Source organism: Mytilus galloprovincialis, chromosome 3, assembly GCF_965363235.1.
Source record: "Mytilus galloprovincialis chromosome 3, xbMytGall1.hap1.1, whole genome shotgun sequence".
Taxonomy (NCBI): Eukaryota; Metazoa; Mollusca; class Bivalvia; order Mytilida; family Mytilidae; genus Mytilus; species Mytilus galloprovincialis.
The window spans coordinates 17978068-18000212 of record NC_134840.1 but is presented as its reverse complement, the minus strand read 5'-3'; the positions used below and the strand labels follow the sequence as shown (position 1 = coordinate 18000212).

At 31.6% G+C, this 22145-nt stretch overlaps 1 protein-coding gene across 4 annotated transcripts; it reads left to right on the top strand.

The window, feature by feature from the left end:
* Positions 1-739: 739 nt before the first annotated feature.
* On the top strand, positions 740-21013 carry LOC143067310 (spermatogenesis-associated protein 7-like). 4 transcript variants are annotated; one of them, XM_076240457.1, is made up of 11 exons: positions 740-886; positions 3408-3458; positions 5506-5595; positions 6466-6513; positions 7905-8035; positions 8286-9067; positions 9373-9414; positions 12975-13007; positions 14769-14846; positions 15221-15278; positions 16298-21013. In XM_076240457.1, the coding sequence occupies exons 1-11, from the start codon at positions 862-864 to the stop codon at positions 16973-16975; spliced, it is 2016 nt and encodes a 671-aa protein (XP_076096572.1). In that variant the 5' UTR covers positions 740-861; the 3' UTR covers positions 16976-21013. The 4 variants fall into 4 exon arrangements, with proteins under 4 accessions (XP_076096572.1, XP_076096571.1, XP_076096573.1 ...); XM_076240456.1 differs by lacking the exon at positions 12975-13007 and adding an exon at positions 10769-10807; XM_076240458.1 differs by lacking the exon at positions 12975-13007 and adding an exon at positions 10769-10807 and having other exon boundaries at positions 740-937; positions 3412-3458.
* Positions 21014-22145: the final 1132 nt, after the last annotated feature.

Below are 22145 nucleotides of genomic sequence, written 5' to 3'. Positions count from 1 at the left end.
TTTTTTTTATGTGTTGGATAAATCTAAATCATGTTTTGTATTAGTAAAGGTTTAGTGTATTACAAAAATGTACTCTATATATATTTTCTTCTTTGTTTCTAAATAAAGGGAGATTATGAAAACATTTTTTATGTGTTTATAAAATCTTAATCATGTTTTTGTTAAGTGTATTGCTTTAAATACTTCTTTGTCATTGTTGATCATTGTTTCAAAAGGAATTGGGGTACTTATAAAGAAACAGGACTGACGGACGGACAGACGGTTTCAAAAGGAATTGGGGTACTTATAAAGTTTAATTATGTGTTGAAAATGGTTCGTAATCATCGTAACCAATACAAATTGGGGGCGAACGTGCAGGGTGCAAACAGACTTCGGGCGAACATGTGAGGTGCGAACGTGTGGGGTGCGAAAGTATATTGGGCGCGAACGGACCTGATACCGAATATAATTTTGCAGCTGAAAAGCTCAAATTTATTCGAGTTGTTGGTCTTTAAATTGATTGTTATCAATCAATTTAAATATAGAAGTGTTTTAACATATGTGCGCGTGTTACGTTAATCAAATTACCAATAACGTGAGCCAGCACCGAACTTTTTTGGATGAGCATTCCAGATATTTGCGAACCCCATGATGGCGAATAGGAAAAGACTGACATGTGCGAGTCTCGCTTTGAAGTCGATTTCCGGCAAGAGTAGCTTCCCTTTGTAAAAATATTGTCGAAAAACAACGAACAGTCATTCTGAAAGCTTTTCGATGTTTCTCAATTTTTTTCTCTGAAATTAAAGGATTGTCTAGAGAGATTTAGATCGTATACATTGGTTACAAAATTGAAATGGCTACCGTATTTCGACATATTTAACAATGGGCGTACAGAAAACAACAGCAGGTTAACTATCGTCTATTTTAGATATTTTCAAATGTGATAATGTCAAAGTAGGTTTTATTTTTGAGAAGCACACCATATGAACTGAATTTTCATTATCATTGCTGTGTTTAATACAGAAAAAAATGCATGTTTAAACATGATCAATTGATATAAAATACTTATTTAAACCAAAATAAATTTCATTATTTAGCATAATGGATGAACGAATGATGACATATTGTATTGAATGATGAAGTATATCTTTGTTAGTGATTTTGACTGGTAAAGACCGGATTGTTGGCACCTAAACGCTGCGTTCACACATTGCCGATTATTGCTCCTGTTTGAGATCAGACAGCGATAAGACACGAAAAGTGAAAAAATCAGTTCGTTATCCTCAGTTATTTGGAATGTCCTATCATTGTCTGAACGCAGCCATTTAATTTAAGTTCGTAACAAATTCCTACGGGTCAGGAATGGTCCAGATAGTTTGGCGAAGCTCCCTGACAGTTAGGTGCGTCCCTTAACATTCGGGTAAATTCAGCCTATTTTTTCTAGTCAGATTACACGCATGACTATGTCGTGACAGATTCTGCTGTATCAGATCAAATTCCTAACAATGTTCTGTGTTTTCTGGATGATGTCCTGTGAAATGGGATTGATATGGAGAAATTTTTCATTGCTGTTTTTCTGCCGATTGAATCCAGATTGCATCCAGATCTTGTCGATTGCAAAACCATCTTTACTGAAACCATTCTGGAACAATCCCGTTATTAATACGAGATTCCTCAATGATAGCCATGTGAGAGTCCCGACAATTACAGAATACAATACGTCCGAGACCAGACAGCCGTTTGCAATGAGGTAGAGAGGACGGTGATAGGATTACGTTCTGACAGTACCTAATCATCCTGAATAATTATATGCTGACAGTTTTCTAACAGATAACTTCTGTCAGCGTCGGTTCACTGTCTGGTCACTGTCTGATCTCTGTAGGATTACATTCGGTAGAATCAGGACGCAGTTGTGACAGACTCGATCAAATTTTACCATTTGAAAGATACAAATCGGTTTAGAATCGGATTGAGAACGGGATTATCGGGACAAGTTTGCTTGGAAACAGTTGAATATCAATGCTTCCTAAACAATATCTGATTGTTGTTGTGATTAGATTTATTGTTTTACAAATTTTGATTAAAGTTTGAATTTCCATCCACGGTTCACAGGATCTTGATCAGACTTTTGACCAAATTTAATGGTGAATGGTCCTGTGAAGGACGGCAGTAAAAATCGTGAATGTGTGACCCCAGTTTGACAAATCTTTAGTTGTAGGAATAAGTTACACCAGTTGACAAGAGATCAATCTGCATTAACATTTTTATAAAAAAAATCAGTTCTTACTGTGACGTTATAACATAAGCATTGTCAGGTATCTCCGTGGATGAAAAGTTAACGCTGGAGGAGCCTCTCATTACATCTCAGTCAACCCTGCAAGTCTTGAATCAGGGAACATTCCCCCGATTCACATTTGCTGTAGTACCTGTTCACCCTTATACTTGTTCGCCAAGGGTTCATGCACCCTGATTTTTATTTTTTTATTTTTGTTTAGTTGCATAATGCTTATTATTTAAACAGAGTATGTGGAAGTTTGTTGAAAAGTTCTCAGAATATTTGTACTGCTGCAACCAGATAATCATTTTTATTTGATTTGCAAAGTAGAATACTGGAATACAAAATCTTTGTTGATATTTGTTACAACTTTGATAATTTTAGTCAGTCAATTTTGGCAGTATATTAATAAATGAAGTTATAAATCCTTTTCATGTAGTACATGTACTTTTGTAAATAGATTTAAGAAGATTTGGTATGAGTGCCTATGAGACATGTCTCCATCCAAGTCACAATTTGTAAAAAAAACCATAATAGGGCAAAGTATGGTCGTCAACACAGAGTCTTGGCTGAAACCATAAAGCAAGCTATAAAGGGCCCAAAAATGGACTATCAGTAGTGTAAAACCATTCAAAAGGGAAAAACAATGTTCTAATCTATATAAAAAAAACCAAGAAACACTTATGAACCACATCAACAAACCACAACTACTCAACAGCAGGTTCATGACTAATGACAGGTGCAAACAAATGCAGTGTGTTTAAACATTTTAACAGGTACCAACCTTCACCCTTACCTGAAACAATAGTGTAACATCACAAGTTCACAACATAGAAAGACACACTATAAAGAATCAATTGAAATTGTTCAATCAAAAGACATTAGTGAACACAAGTGAACATACACTGATTTTAAATTATTTACGCCTCTTTGTATTTTCCTGTTATAAAAGCACATTGTTTTGCCCTGTGTAAAACAACTATTTCAGCAAACAAATAGCTTCAATTGCTTTAAAAACTGAAACAAGCTGACCTTATATGTGAATAGGTCTGTTGTTAAAGCAATTTTGGATTAAATGAATGTGTGCATCTTAGACAGTCATGTTTGTTTTGTAAATGTCTATTAGACCTGTTTTTTTTATTTCTTATTAAAGGTAGTGGAAACATGCAGACTATGAAAGGACAGTTAGGATTAAGGAGCAGTGGTAAGTTCTGAAAGTAGAAATATTTGTATTTGTAATACCTGGCTATTTTTATGCCCTGTCTAAAACTATTTCAGCTGGCTGGTTCATAGTTTCTAACACATTTTAAACTTTATATTACAATAGTTTTTGTAATTTGAATATGAAGATCTGTTTTACAGAATAAGATTCTATTTACTGAAGGTGCAAAAGATAATAAATCGTCTTAGTAGCCAACACTTTTTGTTTAATTGATTGCTTTAAAACCTGAAAGGTTAAAAATTGGCAAAAGAAGGTGTAAAAGTTTAATCTTCTGACAGGAAGCATTTGTAATAAGACAGTTTATCATTCAGGTATAAATGTAGTTTGCTCAGTTTTTGGATATTTCATAGCTGTCTTGATGTTTTTACAATAAGGTTTGAAAAGATCATTCTATTAAATTTGATTAGTATTGGATGGATTCATTAGATTGAAAACAATATATATATATATTCTACATTTTCAGCACATAAAGGTAAGATGTCTTGAAGGACAGTTGTATTATTATTTTGTCGGTTTTAAATTACAAACCAAATTTCTTTTATATTTACTTTAAACTTACATGTACATTATTTTTACTGTTAACATATGATTCTCAAGTCTCCAGATGCTCACATTCACAACCAATACATCAATGAAATTTAAATTATTTTTCTTACAACCAGTCATTTGTTTTCTGCTCTTTGGTCGGGTTGTCTCTCTGAAACATTCCCCATTTCTATTTTCAATTTTATTTGAATTTGAATTTTTCAGCAATTAGTGATAAATATGGAAATGTAAGGTATTGGCTTTACCTTAGTTTTACCCTAGGTTCACCTAAGAGTTTTTTGGTTAAAACACCTGATAGTTAATATGGTTAATACAACAATTCATAACAAAATCTTGAAAGGTATAGGTTTTGCTCATTGTTGAAGGCGGTATAGGGACCTATATATATATAGGCAATTATACTGCAGCTCATATGAAAGATGTAGAAAAATCTGGTTGACACATGCAATGTTTAATTCTGTCAAAAGGAATTTGTATTTGTTGAAAAGTAGATTCTTTTTTCTATTGAGTAACCAATTGAAGAATGTTGATCAGTTACATAGAATTATTATACCCCTGTAAAAAAAGTTGGTTTGAGGTTGTGTTTTTGAGGCGTTAAATACCAGAATAGCTCTTTCTGTCTGGCTTATGTGCCTTGTAAGTGCAACTCCTGCTACACGACTAGATGTTACTACTTTTCTATGTTATGTTTGTAGACCGATTTATTTTTTTTTGCCATTGCATTTTCCGTTTTTCTTCAAAATATGCTTTTGAATATCACTTTGGTATCTCCCACCTCTCCTTTAAAACGTTGTAGAATTATACCTGATGATGTCATAGGGGAATGTAATCCAAGTCTAACCAGGTAAAGGGGAGATAATACAATATGTAGGACAGGGGCAATCTCCCATACAGTATCCTTTTGTGAATTTACTCAGTTCTAGATCTTGCTGTTTAAAATATATTTTTAATCAATAATTCCTATTTAAAGTTAAACAAAATATTAAAGTAATAGCACTCAAACTGATAGTAGAAATTATGTTAACAAATTTGAATTTTTTATGCAGATTTCTAATACCCTGTAGGGCTAATAAGGTGGAGAAAAACCCATATCTCTCAAGTGTAGCTTGACATGAAATATTATCAAAAAGAAAGATTAAAGACAAATTTATAAAAGTAGCTATAAATTTAATATGTTTGCCTAAACGGAGTAGACAATTACAATGTTTTCTATTTCAGCTCTATCACCTACATCAAGTAAGATAACTTCAATATATTTCTATTACAGCTCTGAGCTTCTTCTCAATCAGATTAACTACCATATTTTCTATTTCAGCTCCTTTTCCTACTCAATAAGATAGTTACCATTATATTTTATTTTTAGCTCTAAGATAACAACAATATATTCAGCTCTACCTACTAGTCAGTAAGATAGGTATCCATATTTTCTATTTCGCCTCTATCTTTTAATCAATAAGATAACTCCAATATATTTCTATTTCAGCTCTAGCTCCTACGTCGAGTAAGATAACAACACAATATCTGGTCCTGGATCATATGAATAATCACTACAGAAAAGTTGTTGGTGCTAAGTGTAAGTGATGATTATATTTAAGGAAAAAAACAAATACATATTCAGTAAAATATACAAACAATGATACAATTTCAGTTTGGCTAAAAACAGCCCTCACAGTCCAAATTGCGGCTGACTTTAGTCAGACTGTTATAGTATATAGTCCCATGACAATTTAAAATAGGAATGAAATGAGATGTGAGGTATGTATAGCAAAGAGAGTGCAACTCAGTATTATTAAAACAAAATACAAGTTTTAAGTTGTTACTCATCTTCTATGTTTCTAATGTTAATCTGTATTATTCAAATGTATGTTTTGAAGAATGAAGTATAATTGGGTATCAGTATATATAGACTTTAATTAAAATGAACTTTTATCACAGAATTAAAAAAACATCAGTAAATGTTCACAAGACAATGTAAAAGAAATGTTTTTGAAAATTAGTTCTTATCAAAGGGATCTGAGCAAAAAATGAAATTCAACACACTGCGAGTTGTTGCTACACCTTTGGAAAAAATACCCTCACATAACAGCAAGTTTGAGAAAAAGATAGAAAAGATGTATTAAAATATCTAAAATTTGGATCTCCCTTTAAAAACTAAATATAAATAAAATTAGACAAAGGATGACATTGAAAATGGTTGTTGGGTAGAAAAAGCTAAACACAAAAACAAGTATCCACATACATTATTTGGTTGACCTTATTTGTCAAACTACGAATACCTCTAGCAATCGCACTTAGAAGCACAAATAAACTAGAAAACTAAACAATTGAATCAGAAAACTAAACCGATTTTAAGATTTATTAAGAAGTGATTTATTGCATCAGGACAGCAAATATTTACATGTTTAAGCTTATACTTATAAAATTTATTGTCTTCTTTCAACAGCTGCTATTGATAACAAACCACCAAAGGCTCTCAAAACTAGCCAAAAGAGTAAGTTATTTTTATTTACCCTGATGATTAAAATAGATATCTTTTGTATTCATTTTCAATGAGTAGATTTTAGTAAGAATTGAAATTATGATATAAAGATATAATTTGTCTGTTTTGATAAAATATTATGGTGGTAATACATATGCCATTGACCAACAATGATCAACAACCAAACATTTAATGAAGGATCCAGGAAGCATTCATTTTATAAACCCTTACCATGTGGTGCCGTAATTACGGCCGTACCCAAATCACTGTGGCCTCATGGTAGATTAACATGTCATTGTTTAATGTGTAACCTTCTTTGAATAAAGAATTCTTGCACACAAGGACCAACTTGGGTTGGGACAACTTTGACACAACTCAAAATTCATTTGATTAGATAAGTTGTTTGTTTTCAAAGAATTTTAAGGTCAGTTTGATTTTCACAAGCATTATTTAATATATATCGTCGCTGTTATGCAAAAACCTCATATCTCAATTTTTGCGGAAATCTTTTTATCGAGTATTTAGGATTAAATATGTATGTTCCACTGTATGCGAAAATATCTGATCTTCTAATCAATCATTAACCCGAATTCTGACATGTGACGAAAAAGTGTAGTCGGATTGGTGAGACATTTTGTTGTGCGAAAATATCGTATCTCAAAAGAAAAACACATGGCACGACAACTGACATTATAACAGGTACAGTTTTATCCATTTTAGGTTCTCAAAGCTAATATAGCTTAGAAATAATGAAAAGCTTTGAAAATACATAGTACGTGCAGAAATTTTTGCTCGTTTTGGTAATTGATTGGTTAGAAGATCAGATATTTTCGCATACAGTGGACCATACATATTTAATTCTAAATAATCGATAAAAAAATTTCAGTTTTTACTGCCTGGTGTAAAATTATCAAAACCTTAGATACGAGGTTTTTGCATAACAGCGACGATATAAATTGTAGATTAACTGTAAAAAATCATTTGGTATTGGAATCTATTGTCAAAATATTCACATAAGAATAAAACAACATTCATGATTAGACAAAAACAAAAAATCTTGAGTTATATGTGGGTTTTTTTTATTCAACAACAGTATTGCACGCTGTTAACAATTACTCCACTGACACAGCGAGTTATATGTGTTTTGAGACAGTTATTCACTGTGGATTCATTTATTTTCGTGGATACCAATTTTTCGTTGATTAGGGAACACTTGCATGTTCGTGGATATTTAATTTCGTGGTTTCGATACAGTCCATACAAGCCTATTGCAAAATTTATCATTCGTGGAACATTTGATTTCGTGGTTCACCTGTAACCTCAAAATCCACGAAAATTGGTATCCAATGAAAATTAATGAATCCACAGTATATAATGTATTGTTGTTTTCAACTGTGTTTCAGTACGTGACAGACAAACAAGAGATTATGTAAAGAAAACTGGAACTCGACCTCCTTCTAGAACAATGCCTTCAAGAACTCATTCACAGATGCAGTACTATGACCAGGATGATTATGATGATGAAAATCAATGGGTAAGCGTTTTATATTATTTTTTGGCTTCTGATTAAAGCAAGACAATGTTTTAGTTGTTAAACTGTCATTTACATGACCAAAATTATTAAATCATTTCCTCATAGGAGTTATTATCCATTCTTTTGCATTTCTATGACCAGATTAAGATAGTATATGAGGGAAGGGTATTTTTTCCAGTCTGTTTTTCAGTCTATACTTTTATTCTTCAATGAGAATATTGACAACTTGGAATTTGTATTTTTGCTTCAGGGAGAATATGACCCTGATGATGAGGAGGAAAGACTTGTTCAGACTATAATGAGAACAACATTGAAGCCTAAAAGCAGTACTAGTGTAAATGCCACCCACGGTTCAGTGACTGAACCAACAGAGAGACAATATGAAGAGTATGCTCATACAAATGTATCACAACAACCAAGGGCAATGTCAGCAAATTCTAAATGGATGAAAACTAGAAACATGATGACAGCAGTGAGGGCTGTTACAGCACCAATATCAGCTAGAAAAGATAAAACATATGATGGAGATTTAATTGAAAAGAGATCACATGCATTTACAGAGGAAAAACCATTTACACCTAGGACTTTAAAAACTAAAAATAGATCATCAAGGTTAAGTGAATACAAATATTATACTCCACCTCCACAGAAGAGGTCGGGAAAGAAACAGGAAGAAGAAGATCATGAAACAAAGAAAAAGGAAACCCCAGCACCAAAACCAAGGCCTAGACAAAGTGCTAAATCTCCACAGAGGGTTGATGCCTCTATGACAGACACATTAATGTTTGAAAGTCTCCAGAGTCGTGATTTCTCAAGATTCAAGGACAAAGAAGAATTAGTTCCCAAATTAGACATTTCTTTAGACAAAGATCACATGAACTGGCTCCAGGAGCAACAGTATAGGAATACAGTACGAGAAAAGAGTGGAACTTTAAGGTCTTCAATGGGCCGTATCCAGGAGGATGAAATGATGCATAGCACCGAATTTGATCAGACAAGGGATATGTCAACACTAGGAAAATCAAGTACAAGGTTAGTCAACTTATCCATTTTCACAAAAATTTAATGACATACTTTTTGTTTTAAATTCCAAGAGATAACATTAACAAATTATTTTAATTTCCCAACATAAATTTATAGCGTATGTTCAGCAAGGGTGTGCAAAGTTGAAGTTAAAAACTACAAACATTACAAAATTACAAATGTTTTCAAAATGGTAAACAGCTTGATATTGAGGGAATTTGCAAATAAATAACTAATTTTAGAGATTATATTATTCCAAAAAAAATGGAGAAATAATTTGTCAAATGAATAAATGAATGTACTTTTTGTTACAGGGGTTTCGGAAACACAACTGGCAGTCAGCGACTACATAAAGAGTAAGGACATTGTGTTGTCAACCTGTTAACTAATTATTGTAAACTGCTGTAAACAGAGTTCCTTTTTTTTTTTTTTTTTTCAATTCAAAATTCAAGAAGATAAGCTAAAACTTTGAATGTTTTTGGGTATGAATTTCTATTATTTTATTGTCAATTTTTTTAATCTTGCATTTATGTATGTCTCCAACATATTAAATTTGAAAAGAATAAAGGTTTAAAATAATTTGGATTCAAAATAAGGTATCGATCTTTCATTTTTTTTAAACTGTTAACAGCAGGTAATCTTTCTATGTCTATGCACATTCTAATTTCCCTTCGGTTTGGTGGAAGTATACTGCACATATCTTTATTTTTCATTGGTTTTTACATATATACAGTTTTTGCATCTGACAAAATAAGAGCTTAGCTTTTTGATTTTTATTAGAGTAGATTACCTTTTTAGCATTAGAACCTAAAAATCTAGAAATCTCTTCTTACAACTACTGAAACATTCCATGTTGAAAATTAATTTAATATTAAATTATGCATGTTCTTTAGTTTCTTCACAGCTGTAAAGAACCAGAAAAGGGCTTTAAAATTTAGCTTTCAGTTGATTGCAAGGACTTACCCTGTAAACAAATTTTGATAAAAAAAGTTACATTTTATTTTAGATTTGCATGATGAACAGTCAACCTTAGATTACAGCATTTGACCCTGGACTCAAAGGGTTGTCACTATAGTTACAAAGTATTCTAGAATACTCCCAAGTAGTCATCCCTTGCTTCTTAACTCTACTAAAAACAAAAACAAAATCTTTTTCTGTAAGAAAATCTTTTGAAGTACAATATACTCATGAAATATTAAAAATTAAAAATTTAGTAGAGAAAGAATTAGTTAACTGTGTCTGGTTAGTAGTTATGTGATTTTAAAACTCACTAAAATATTCATGTAATTTCTGATTTTATAGCAGTAGATCTTTGGCATTTAAAGAAAAACGCTGGAACCTTGTAAATGGTGCTTCAACAAATATTGAAAAGAAAGTTTTATTATACATGTATCTATTAACAAATAAAACTTTTTTTTATGAGAAAAAATGTTTGTGAAAAATTTGATCATATTCCAATGGTCCAATTTTCACCTGTTTCACATATTAGTTTAGTGACAAGACACAATTAATGATTGAATTAAGTAATTTTTTAGAAAGATTCTTTAGAAATGGCGTTTGCTTCCAATTTGCCTCATTAACATACTATTATCATCCCGGCCACCAAGCTACATTGTACATTTGTAAGAAAGCAAAATATGATCTGATATAAATTATTTTTACCTGCTGTAAACAATGGTAAAGGTAAAAGAAATGCTGTGTATATTTCAGGCACTTTGAAATATCTAAAAGTCCACGTCTTAAGTTAGCGTAAGTGATAGCATGATCAAGTTTATTTGGTTAGTTGTTGAGTTATTGTTCTGTCATTTTTATTCAGCTAATATTTGCATTAAAGAATGCTTGCAGACCCTTATTTGTCAATGTTTTGTGAGTCCTAGAACTCCTTGTATGAGAAGCCTGATTAAAATGGTTTAATCTTTCATAAAAAGCAACAAGCTAGCCAGGAAATAAAATTGCAGCTTCTTTTATTCTTGATGGGTGTTTTGGGGGGGGGGCGGGTAGGAGGGTTCCTGATCCCGAAATCCCGGGCTTAAAAACACGAAATCCTGAGGTCTCGAAATTCAAAAAAAAAGAATTCTCTGATCCGGAAAGGGTCGATCCCAAAATCCCAAGCTTAAAAACACCCGATCCTGGAGTCCTGATAAAGGTCCTATCCCCCCTCATTCTTTTTGATTCAATATACATTTACTTGTTTTGAGGGTTCATTATTGAGTCTCTGTTTGCTAGTGCTGATTGGAGTTTATATTAATGTCAGGGAAATAAAATAAAAATATCCCATACTGCACAATTACTGTGAAATTATACTAACTTTTATGGAAAATGATGATTAATAGTTTAAATTTAAAATATGCAATATACCAAGCATTTGTATATACTATACAAATCCTTGAATATACTAGCATTTATATCAATAACATTACGGTATTGGTTCAGACGGTATATTTGCTAATGGGAGATTTTATTCATCCTCAATATTTTTGAAGAGAATATATACAAAAGTTATAAAATGTTGGTGTTTACCTGTTTAGCTTTTACATGTAACCTATGTAATATTGTTTCCTTCCTATGTTTTCCTTTAAATATTGTTTTTGTTATTGATGTAGTCTAATCTATTTATTGCATGTATTAATAAAATGTCATACAATTGTTTAACTTTTCTTTTTGAATTTATTGATGACTATTTTGTATTTACAATTTCTACATGGAATGTTTTTAAGATCTTAGCTTATGAGCACACTAATGGTAATGCAGGTACACTCTCAGTACAATCTGTCTTCTCTCTTGTTTTGCCTTGGTAGACTATGAAAAGATTTATACAAATAATTGTTGGTCTTTTTTGTTTGTTTTACCTTCTGCAATCAGTGTTTTGTGTCTGTCCATGTTCTGTGCAAGCAAAAATCTTCCTAAATGGTTATACAGATATTTGAAAAATTTTACACAGTTGTACACAAAACCTGAGGATGTACTTAATAAATTATATGAATAATCCTATGTTAAAGGGGAGATAATATAACTTACTTTATTATTGCAATGTCTGCTAACAGTCTCTCATTCGTAAATGCAACTCCTACTGCATATCTATAAAGATAATGATGAAACTTTACACAGTTATATAACACTATCTAAGGAGATAAAGGAACATAATGTCAGTTCCACATATTAAAAGGGAGATAATCAAATTTTCTTACTTCAATAGTACAAACTGTGGCAATAATCTTTTTTTGCATTTTATTTATCTTTAGCATTGAGTTTATTTATAAATTTTTACCACAAATCCTTTCTACAAACATAGGAACAATAACATTTTCTATATATTACCAACATGACAATCACACATCTTAAACAAATTTGAAACAAAAAACCAAACAGGTGTTATTCCAGCTTGAAGTTAAGTGGTTGCTCCCTTAGGACTTGATTTGAAGATTTGAAAAATGTATTTTTCCTTTGTACTATGTTACAAATCAAACTTGTTGATTGTTGATGACTTTACTTCCTATCAGAAAAAAAAAATATATTTGCTGTAGCTCAAGTGTAATTCTTACAGCAAATCCTTGTATGTATTTCCTAAATCAAGAAAATTTTAGTGGTTTATAAATTGGACAATAGAGTAATAAAAGAAGACAGGAGGAAGTGGCAAGGAAAAAAGAAAATGAAATTGATAAAACTCCCACTTAATCCATCTTACTTGTCCAAACTGGTACTTTTTGGGTATTTTCATATCTTATAGATACTTATTAAAAAATTAACACTAACTCAAGATACATTATATTGCACTGTAAGGAATAGCACTAAGCAGTATTGAATAGCCAGTCATATATTATAGAAAGATCTTGGTAATCTGTGAGGAAATGGATCTATAGGTGAACACATATTACATTGAGACTCTGTTATAAATTGTAATAACTTTGTTGTATAGGCAATCATATATTGAACAAAGAAAAAGGGAAAGGTAAGATGTGGTTTGGCAGTGTGTCACAATGTGCTTTGTTAAATAGGGAAGAGGATGTCATTAACACATCAAGATTCACTACAAGCAAAAATGACAGGTGATTATAAGTCTTCGTCTGATTTTACCCTTTGTTTAAAGACAGTGGTACAAGCAACATCAAAAACATTGATAGTTAGATAGTAATTTCTTTAAATCTATGGTTACTGAATAGTAAATTAATTGTTTTTAAGCATCTGAGCAGTAAAATTAGTGAGTCCAGTTTTCAGTAATTAGAAAGTTTTACAGATAATTTACATGTCTGGCGACCTGAAAATCAATAATGCAACAACTGAATGTATTACAATGTTTTAAAACTGAAAGTATGTTTAGTCCAAATCTTTTTATCTTTACTTTATTTGAATATGGAATGGCAACACTTAACCAGACTGTATTAATGAAAATTTGAGGTCACTTAATTTTATACTTACTAGATGGCCAATGCAAATGTAGAATTTACACCAAAAGATACTGAAGGGTATTTCTAAAGTATACAAATGGTTTTTGGTTTACACAAACATTACTACAGCAAAGTAATGTTACTAGGCATAGCTCAACTTCAATGATTTTTGCAGATGTTTTTTTTTTTTTTAAATGCACATTTAGGGTGAATCTTGAATGTGTTTATTCACATCATGTGTGAAATATAATGCTTCAGTTTGCACATTTAGAAATTGTTAATGCAAAGTTAGAATTCATCAGCAAACAATATTCCATCTAGGCATTAGGGTTTGTTTGATTGATTATTTAGCAGAGATTAAAATCATGATCATCATTATCAGTGGTGAAATATCATCTTAACCAATGTTTTTGTGTGCATTTTGTTATATATTCAGACACGTTGATTGTGAATTGCATGATATTATTAAAAGAATATTAACACTCATCATAGAGAAATTCCCATTTAGTAAAACAAAAAACTAAAATACACATTGACATGGTTTTGACAATGCAATGTTTGACTGAAGAACCTTAGCAAAATTAATTATATCTGCAGTCTAAACTCATTGGTAAAATGCATTCATATAAATAGATATATGAAGATGTGGTACGAGTGCCAATGAGACAACTCTCTATCCAAGTCGCAATTTATGAAAATAAACCATTATAAGTCAAAGTACGGTTTTAAACACGGAGCCCTGGCTCACACTGAACAACAAGCTATAAAAGGCCCAAAAACTTACTAGTGTAAAAACATTCAAATGGGAAAACCAACGGTCTAATCTATATAAAAAAAAACCCGAAAAACACTTATGAACCACATCAACAAACGACAACTACTGAACATCAGATTCCTGACTTTGGACAGGTGCAAACAATTGTAGCAGGTTTGAAATTGTAATGGTACCAAACCTTCACCCTGTTCTGAATCATATTGTAACATCATAGCATAGAAAGACACACTATAAAATATCAATTGAAATGGCTTAACTCAATCAAAAGACATATTAACAAAAGTGAACATACACTGTAATTCATTTCAACTTTTCCTGGTAAATTGAGGAAATTTAGAAAAAGGTGATTGAAAATTAAGAAGAATCTGCAATACAAGCTTTGATCTTTGAACAAATTTAATAATATCGTAAAAAAATAATTGAAAATGGATCAGTTAAGAATTTTTATGTATTATATGGTAAAATTAAGGTTTCTGTTGTTTGGCACAGTTTAAAGAAAAGCCATAGTAAAATCCAATGCTTTAATTATAATTCCTGCTTTATTTTACAGGGAAGAAGAACTTAAATATATGGAGTTTATGAAAGAAGTTACAGATGATGTTCTAACTAGAGGAGTTTTTACAAACAGGTGGGATATGGAAGTGTAAATGATGCTTTATAGGAACAATAAAATCATTAATAAAATAGGGACAAAAAATATAGGGTGGTATGGAAATAAAAGTAACCTGCAAAATCAAATCACAAGAAATTCATACAGTAATATTACAAAGACATTTAAAATTAATAAGTAACTTAACTACACATGAAAAAAAACCGAAAGATAATTTTCTTTCAGTAGCAGTGTTCAGTTTCTACTTCACATTTTGTAGGTATTCACTTATTTTTGGTGAATATTATTCCTAGTAAAGGTATGTAAAAGTTAAAACCAGAATAACAGAAAAAGAATCAAATGCACTGAATAATTTGTTAAAACATTAATTTTCTTCCTTCTTATTACTGCAGGGTACTGAAACAGGTGTTTGAAAGTCACATCAGGAAAAAGAAAGGACAGCTGGATGAGGTAGGGAAACTAACTTTTCAAAGTTGACACTACATACAATACAGAAAGCTTACTTTTTATGCCCCTGCCATAGCAGAGGGGCCATAAGTTTTACTCTTGTTCGTCTGTACATCCCAAAATTGTTTCGTTTTCTAACTGATTTGCCCAAACGAAATGCCTTTTTTAGCTGACCATGCTGTATGGGCTTTGCTCGTTGTTGAAGGCAATACAGTGACTTATAGTTGTTAATTTCTATGTCATTTTAGTCTCTTGTGGAGAGTTGTTTCATTGCCAATCATACCAAATCTTCTTTTTTTTTTACACGTAACAGAAAACTTTCAACTTTAGCGGTTTCATTTGTATGACGTCATGTTTTGAAATCAGACTTAAATGCACCAAAAAAAATAATAGACTTTCGCGGAATTTTATTTTATTTTTATTTTGTTGATTACTCCGAGCTCTTGTGCATTACTGCTTTTTATTATGCATCCGAATAAGAATAACAGTTATCTTGTCTTCTTTTAATTGCACTGTTAAAATCAATTAAATTGGCAAAGGTTCTGTAAATAGGTTCCAATACATGTAGATTTATGTGGGAAGTATATTGTAACAGCCATTATTATGTATATCTCTGAGTCTGCGCTAAGTATAGATATATCGAGAATTTTATCACAGTGTTGTTTACAAAGGAGAGGCGGATTTAGGGGGGGGGGGGGGGCTTTTTCAGAAATATTTTGGTTGGTTATATAGGGAATCACTGAAGCGTGACACGAGCGGGCCCCCTCTTAGGCAGTCAATGGGCCCCCACTTATGAACATTTCAGGATCCGCCACTGCAAAACAAAAGAAGCATGTCATATTAGAATTAGAACTTTAATTTGTCAACTTGAGTACTGGTCAAATTTGTAACTTCTAACCTAAATTGTTTGTATATTTCGGTTATACAATATGAAATGCATTATCTGACTATCATCATCTCTTAAATTGTTCAACTGGTTAGTGATTGAATTTTTTAGTTATTCTATCATTCACTTTTTTCAGAGAAGAATGAGATCAATGTTGGGTAAAGTTCGAAATGACCTTGGAATTCTTGATGATGATGAATCTGATCTCGGAGAAAGTAATCGTATGGGAGAAACAGTATCCACCTCTTCTTTTAAATTGAGGCCTACCCTTGCTAAATTTGAACATAGTAAGGTTTCTGATGTTACATTTGATTCAACTGTGGATTCACAAAACACATACAAGTTTAAAAGTACATCATCTGCAGACATGTATAGCACCATCCACTCTGAACCTGAAGATTTATCTGCTTCTCAAGCATTGAGAGATTACCAGATGAAGATCACCAGGAAGGAAGAAATGAGTGAAGGGGAAGTAACTCCTGAGGAATCAGAAAGTCTGAAAGTTGATGAAAAACCGTCAATACAACCAAAAGTCATACAAGTTATATCCAAAGAGGATGATAATGTGTCTGTGCATTCAAGGGTTTCCAAAGCTAGGTCAACTGGAAAATCTTCAGTTCATTCGCATGTTTCAAAGGCAACATCTGTTGGAAAGAAATCGGAAGGAGCTCAATCATCAAAACAGAGATCACAACCAGCAAGTCAACATGATGATGATACATTAACAGAAAGGTCACAAAATCGTACAGAGAATGATCAGACGGATGAAGGAGAGTATGGGGAAGATGAATTTGAAAGTGATGGGGACTTCTAATCAAACAACAAATATACAATTTTAATCATCAGATTTTGCTCAATTTTGTTAAAACAACTATTATATTATACAGGAGCTTTTGTTTCATTATGATATGCTTGTTAGAATCTTTTCGGTTTGAACTATGATGAAGTCTTAGTAATCACAGGGTTAGTTTATTCAGCATATTTTGTACTTGTAGTAAGATAAATTGTGTATTTAACAAAATTGTTGAAGATTCTGTCATACATTTAGATGCATCACCTGTATTTATACACAGTGCAATGAAGTAGTGGCTATTATAGTGTTTTGATCCCTCCATTAATCTGTTGCCTTATATATACATTTATTCATACAAGAGCATAATTCATGTGAATTTTTTTGCTAAAATTCAACATTTCACTTAATTTTTTGCTGATTATTGGGTATTTTTTTACTCTTTAAACCAAATAATATCAAAATACAAATCTGGCTTAAAGTACAAGGAATGTTTATCAAACAGGTGGATGGAAGGACAGCAAGTGGTAAAGAGTTCTTGTCTTTTCACTCCTTCAATTTTCAAACCAGAGCCTTCACAATTTCTAGAATGTTTGCTTATAATTACCGTATATTGAATATGTGCAGCTGACTTTTTCCACTTGTTTCAATAATTTTTGCCAATCTTCCAGATGAATAAACTTTTTACTTAATGAGGGTTTATCAAATAATAATATTTTTTAGATTTTTAATTTATTCATGATATTGGAGAGAGCTTATTTCATCCCAAATGTAAACATGTGACATACTCCACTATTAGAGACCTATCAATTTGTCTGTTTGCATTTGTTTATAGGCTTTTAATAATCTTGAGTTTCATACCAGATAAGAGGTTAACAGATATGTAGTTGGGTTATATGTTTGTCTGTGATATTTATATTTCATTTCATACATTTAAGTACTATATATACCATGGTTTTTACGAGTTAACATATTTAAACAAACGATTCCGAAGGATGAGTTTGTTTAAATATGTTAATGAGTAAGACACATGGTATATAAAATTTGTAATATAAATAAAATGATTGACAGCTTCAAGACCTTCAATTAATTTTGGAAATTGATCACGTTACAGTTTTATCCAATGAAATGGAAGCTCCCGCAAGTCACTTTTGCGCTTAGTGTAAGTCACTTTTGCGCTTCATATATGATCGTCTGTGTACTTCATGTAATAGAACCCCTGAATTTGCAGAAAGTAAAGAAAATGTCGGATTTTCCCTGATTTGTTTTTAGTTTTGCGCCCCGTGTATGATTGTAGGCGCAGGTAATTTCATAATGTCATCAGACTCAGGTTAACAAAAATGTCGGATTCCAGCGACATGGATTAAATAATTACTCTAATGACGGTAAGAATTGTTTTGTTTTTTTTCAATGTATCATACAAATTAATCATATTTTACAGAATTTTCATCTAATTGAAAAATGCTTTTCTTCCGTTATTTTATTAGATTATTTATTAAAACACAATTTTAATGATAAAACAATATTTTAACAGTGGTGGATCCAGGGGCGTAGATAGTGTACGTCCCCTAATCATGTTTTTTCACAGATATTTGTAGCCGATATTTATTCCTTTTTGTAAAGGTACCCCCCTTTTTAAATCGAAATTTAATTGAATTTTCGCAAAGGAAATGATAGTTTTACATTTTATTTTTTTCAAAACTGAAAGAAGAAACATTTAGTAATTGTTTCCAAAATAAAGGGATTTCGTAACAATCCTATATAGTTTGAAAAGGGTTTCTTTAAATGTGGTACACATAATTTTTTGCTTTTTCTTATAAAATGAAAACAAATGAAGATCTTGACCTTTTAGTACGTTATACAGTTTCCTAAATATTTTAGAGGCGGATACATTAAAAAAAAAGTGGAGCTTCAGCCATGGAATAACATGAAAATGAATATGTTATACCATGGCTGAAGCTCCGCCTTTTTTCCTTTGGATTCTAGTCGAGTTGCATATTTAATTAGCAAAGTATGGTACAACATAAATTTGCATATAATATACCATGGTTTTCCCTCACCACACTTTTTAAGCAAATTATTTCATAAAAACATCAAAGGAAAAAATTCAATTTATGTTACAATTGTTGATGTGCAATTACTGGCAAGGAGACATTTTTTATTCTTGTTTTCATATTTTAATTGATTTTCTCATGAAGATACAAGGTCAAAACTTTTGAAGAAAAAAAGTGTTATGGGTTTTCACTGTAACAGTTTATCTAAACTTATAAGAAGAATGTTTGAAATAACATGATAAAATTCAAATGAAAATAACTAGAAACATGTATACACATACACTTTGGATGTATCAAGTGTATGTGTCAATGCAACATAAAGCACACATCAATTAATCAATCAATCAATCATATGAAATGATGTTATTCTAAATATTAATTTTTGCTTGAAATATGTAGCTTTTCATATATTTGAGAATATACAAGGTGCTTTTAAGATACATATATTATTGTGTGAGGGTATGATTTTATATGATATTATCACATATTTTGTACTGATATGTACGTTTTTGCATGCCCAATAATAGCCGGAAGTCAAGGTTGGTTATCAGCCCTCGGGGCCGATATCGATATCAGCCCTCGAAATCCATATCAAGCCCCCGAGTTTAACTTCCGGTAAACTGTCAATCAAAGACTATTTGTAAACAAGTTGAACACAATGAAAAGAAATTTAGAAAGTTACGAATCAGTAGAAGAAAAAAGTAGAAATCAACAGTGAAAATCACAAAAGTTCCCGTAAAATTTTGACGTCATAAAGAATTTATAAAATATATGACGCCACACTGGAATGAGTAGCGATATAGGATTCTTCTTAAGCATTTTTAACATTTGTAATGTAACATTTTAAAGTCGTTTAATATTTGCAATTCTTAGAATTAATATATTTATTGTTAATCATTTCTGAAACTTTTCACAAAACGTTGTTTACCTACTGTGATACGAACTTTTTTAAACTCACAGTGATACATTTTTTATTTTATTTTCGTAAAATATCTTTTTGATTTTTGATGAAATATCAAACATAATTTGGTGTAAGCTATTTGTTTTCTCTTGCTTAAAAATATGTGATAAATAGATTATTACATGTCATTTTTCATATGGTCCCTGGTATCAGCCCACGACCCATATCAAGCCCTCGGGCTAAAGCCCTCTGGCTTGATATGGGAGTCTAGGGCTGATACCAGGGCAATATGAAAAATGCCATGTAATAATCTATAATTATAAAACATTAGTTAAATTTCAACATTGAAATAACTGTAGAAAATGAGTATGATTCAAAGAGGTCCAACTTCCAGTATCAAATAATGGAGAATACAAAGTTATGCTCACTATGACTGCATATATTTGTTACAGTAGAATATTTTGTCCTGCTTAAGTACATTAAGTTATCTCCAATCTACATTTTGATGTGAAAAAACATGAATATCAAATGTGTTCAGACCTGATATTGGAATAAAGCATGATGAAAAGTAGTTTTTAATGTAGATGTTATTTGTTAAATATGATGTGTTGAATATCATGCATTAAGGGTGGCCGTAACTTTTTAACATCAAGGCAAAAGCTTCTAGTGACTTTAACAAAACATGTATTTTAGATTTTGATCAACTGTATGTGTATTTCTCTGGAAGGCAAGTTTCAGGAAAAATTTCCATACATCAAATTATGAATTTTATGTCTTCATCCTCACTTAATCATTCATGTATTACCTTTGGATTACTGATAATTAGTCGCCTTGGTAAAATGATCTTCTTTTTAAGAAAGTAAGTTTTTGCTACTGATGTTGTGTAGAAATTAAATCCGTCCATTTATTTATTTTAGTGCACAACTTGATATAAGCAGAAAAAGAATAGTACTAAATCAATTTTTGTAACTTACAAATGCAATGAAATAAAACCATGTGAATTATCCGTCCATTGAGGTAGTTGTCTCAGATCATTGTTCTTTTAGCAACATTTTTCATATACACATTTATGTTTAGTTAATATTAAATTTTTAAAATATACAAGTACTGGTAGTTTGTTCTTCATTGTCTTGTTTGATCATGATGAAGCTATGCCTACTAGTGTACATTATTACTTGTCTGTTTGACCTGTACAACTGTGTATATCTTTTCTCAAAATATTCAACAGTTGACAGATTTAGAAATATGGTCATCCCTTTGGACTTCTCAAGTCTGGCATTCAAACCCTTGCTTAAGTGTGGCATTAATTTAGCTGTGTGGGAATTATAAATAGGCACATTAAATCAGATTGCCAGTGTAGAGATAGTGACACACTCTGCAAGAGAAAGAACCCTTGCAACATTTCCGAGTGTTCTGTAGATGATGTCCTCTCCCTTCTATCCAATCCTATTGTGTTTAGGTTTAATTTTTAAAAGATAAATAGATAGTCTAATGGTAAGTCAATGATATTTAGTATGCACTGGTATTTCAAAGCATTAGCATGTCTCATTACCATGGAGAAGATATGACATAGAAGGTAAGCAACTACAGGTCACCATATGGCCTTCAACAATGTGTTTGGATTTGGACGAAACTGATTTTAATACATCCTCTTTGTCGTTTGTGCATAATCCATGGAGTTGAGACTTGCACAAAATGCTGATTTCATGAACAACCATAGACTAAATAAATCAAGTCTGAACAGTTTAGGCAGTGTATGTGTGGGAAGCATCAACAAGGTACAAAAAAATGTATCAGTTTTTTCTAATAGGTAAATGATATTTGGTATGCCGGTGTATTTACATTAGAAACTTATGCATGGTTTAGATTTACTATAAATAAGAATATGTGGTATGAGTGCTAATGCGACAACTCTCCATCGAAGTCATAATGTATAATAAGTTAACAATTATAGGTCAAAGTAAATTTGTACTTAGTTGAAATTTTATACTCTTGGTTTATCTTTACCCTAGAAATCCATAATCCAAATAAAAATAGTAAATCCACAGTAGTTGGTAGGCACTTGAACCTGCATTGGTATTTCTTATTTAAGGATGTACTTGGCTGAGGTTTTGGAATAAGTGTCAAATGTTCGGACTCCTCGGTGTAAAATATTTTGCCCCATAACACCTATTCATCTTTTAACATAAGACTTACTATAAGCCAGCCTTTTCCCGCCATATTTAAAAAAAATCAAATA

Excerpts from the sequence above, each read along its gene's own strand:
- LOC143067310 (XM_076240456.1), top strand. The coding sequence starts at position 862 with ATGGGCGTACAGAAAACAACAGCAG. Across the intron at positions 3,459-5,505 it reads GTTAGGATTAAGGAGCAGTG|CTCTAGCTCCTACGTCGAGT; the intron begins GTAAGTTCTGAA and ends TTTCTATTTCAG. Across the intron at positions 8,036-8,285 it reads ATGATGATGAAAATCAATGG|GGAGAATATGACCCTGATGA; the intron begins GTAAGCGTTTTA and ends TTTTTGCTTCAG.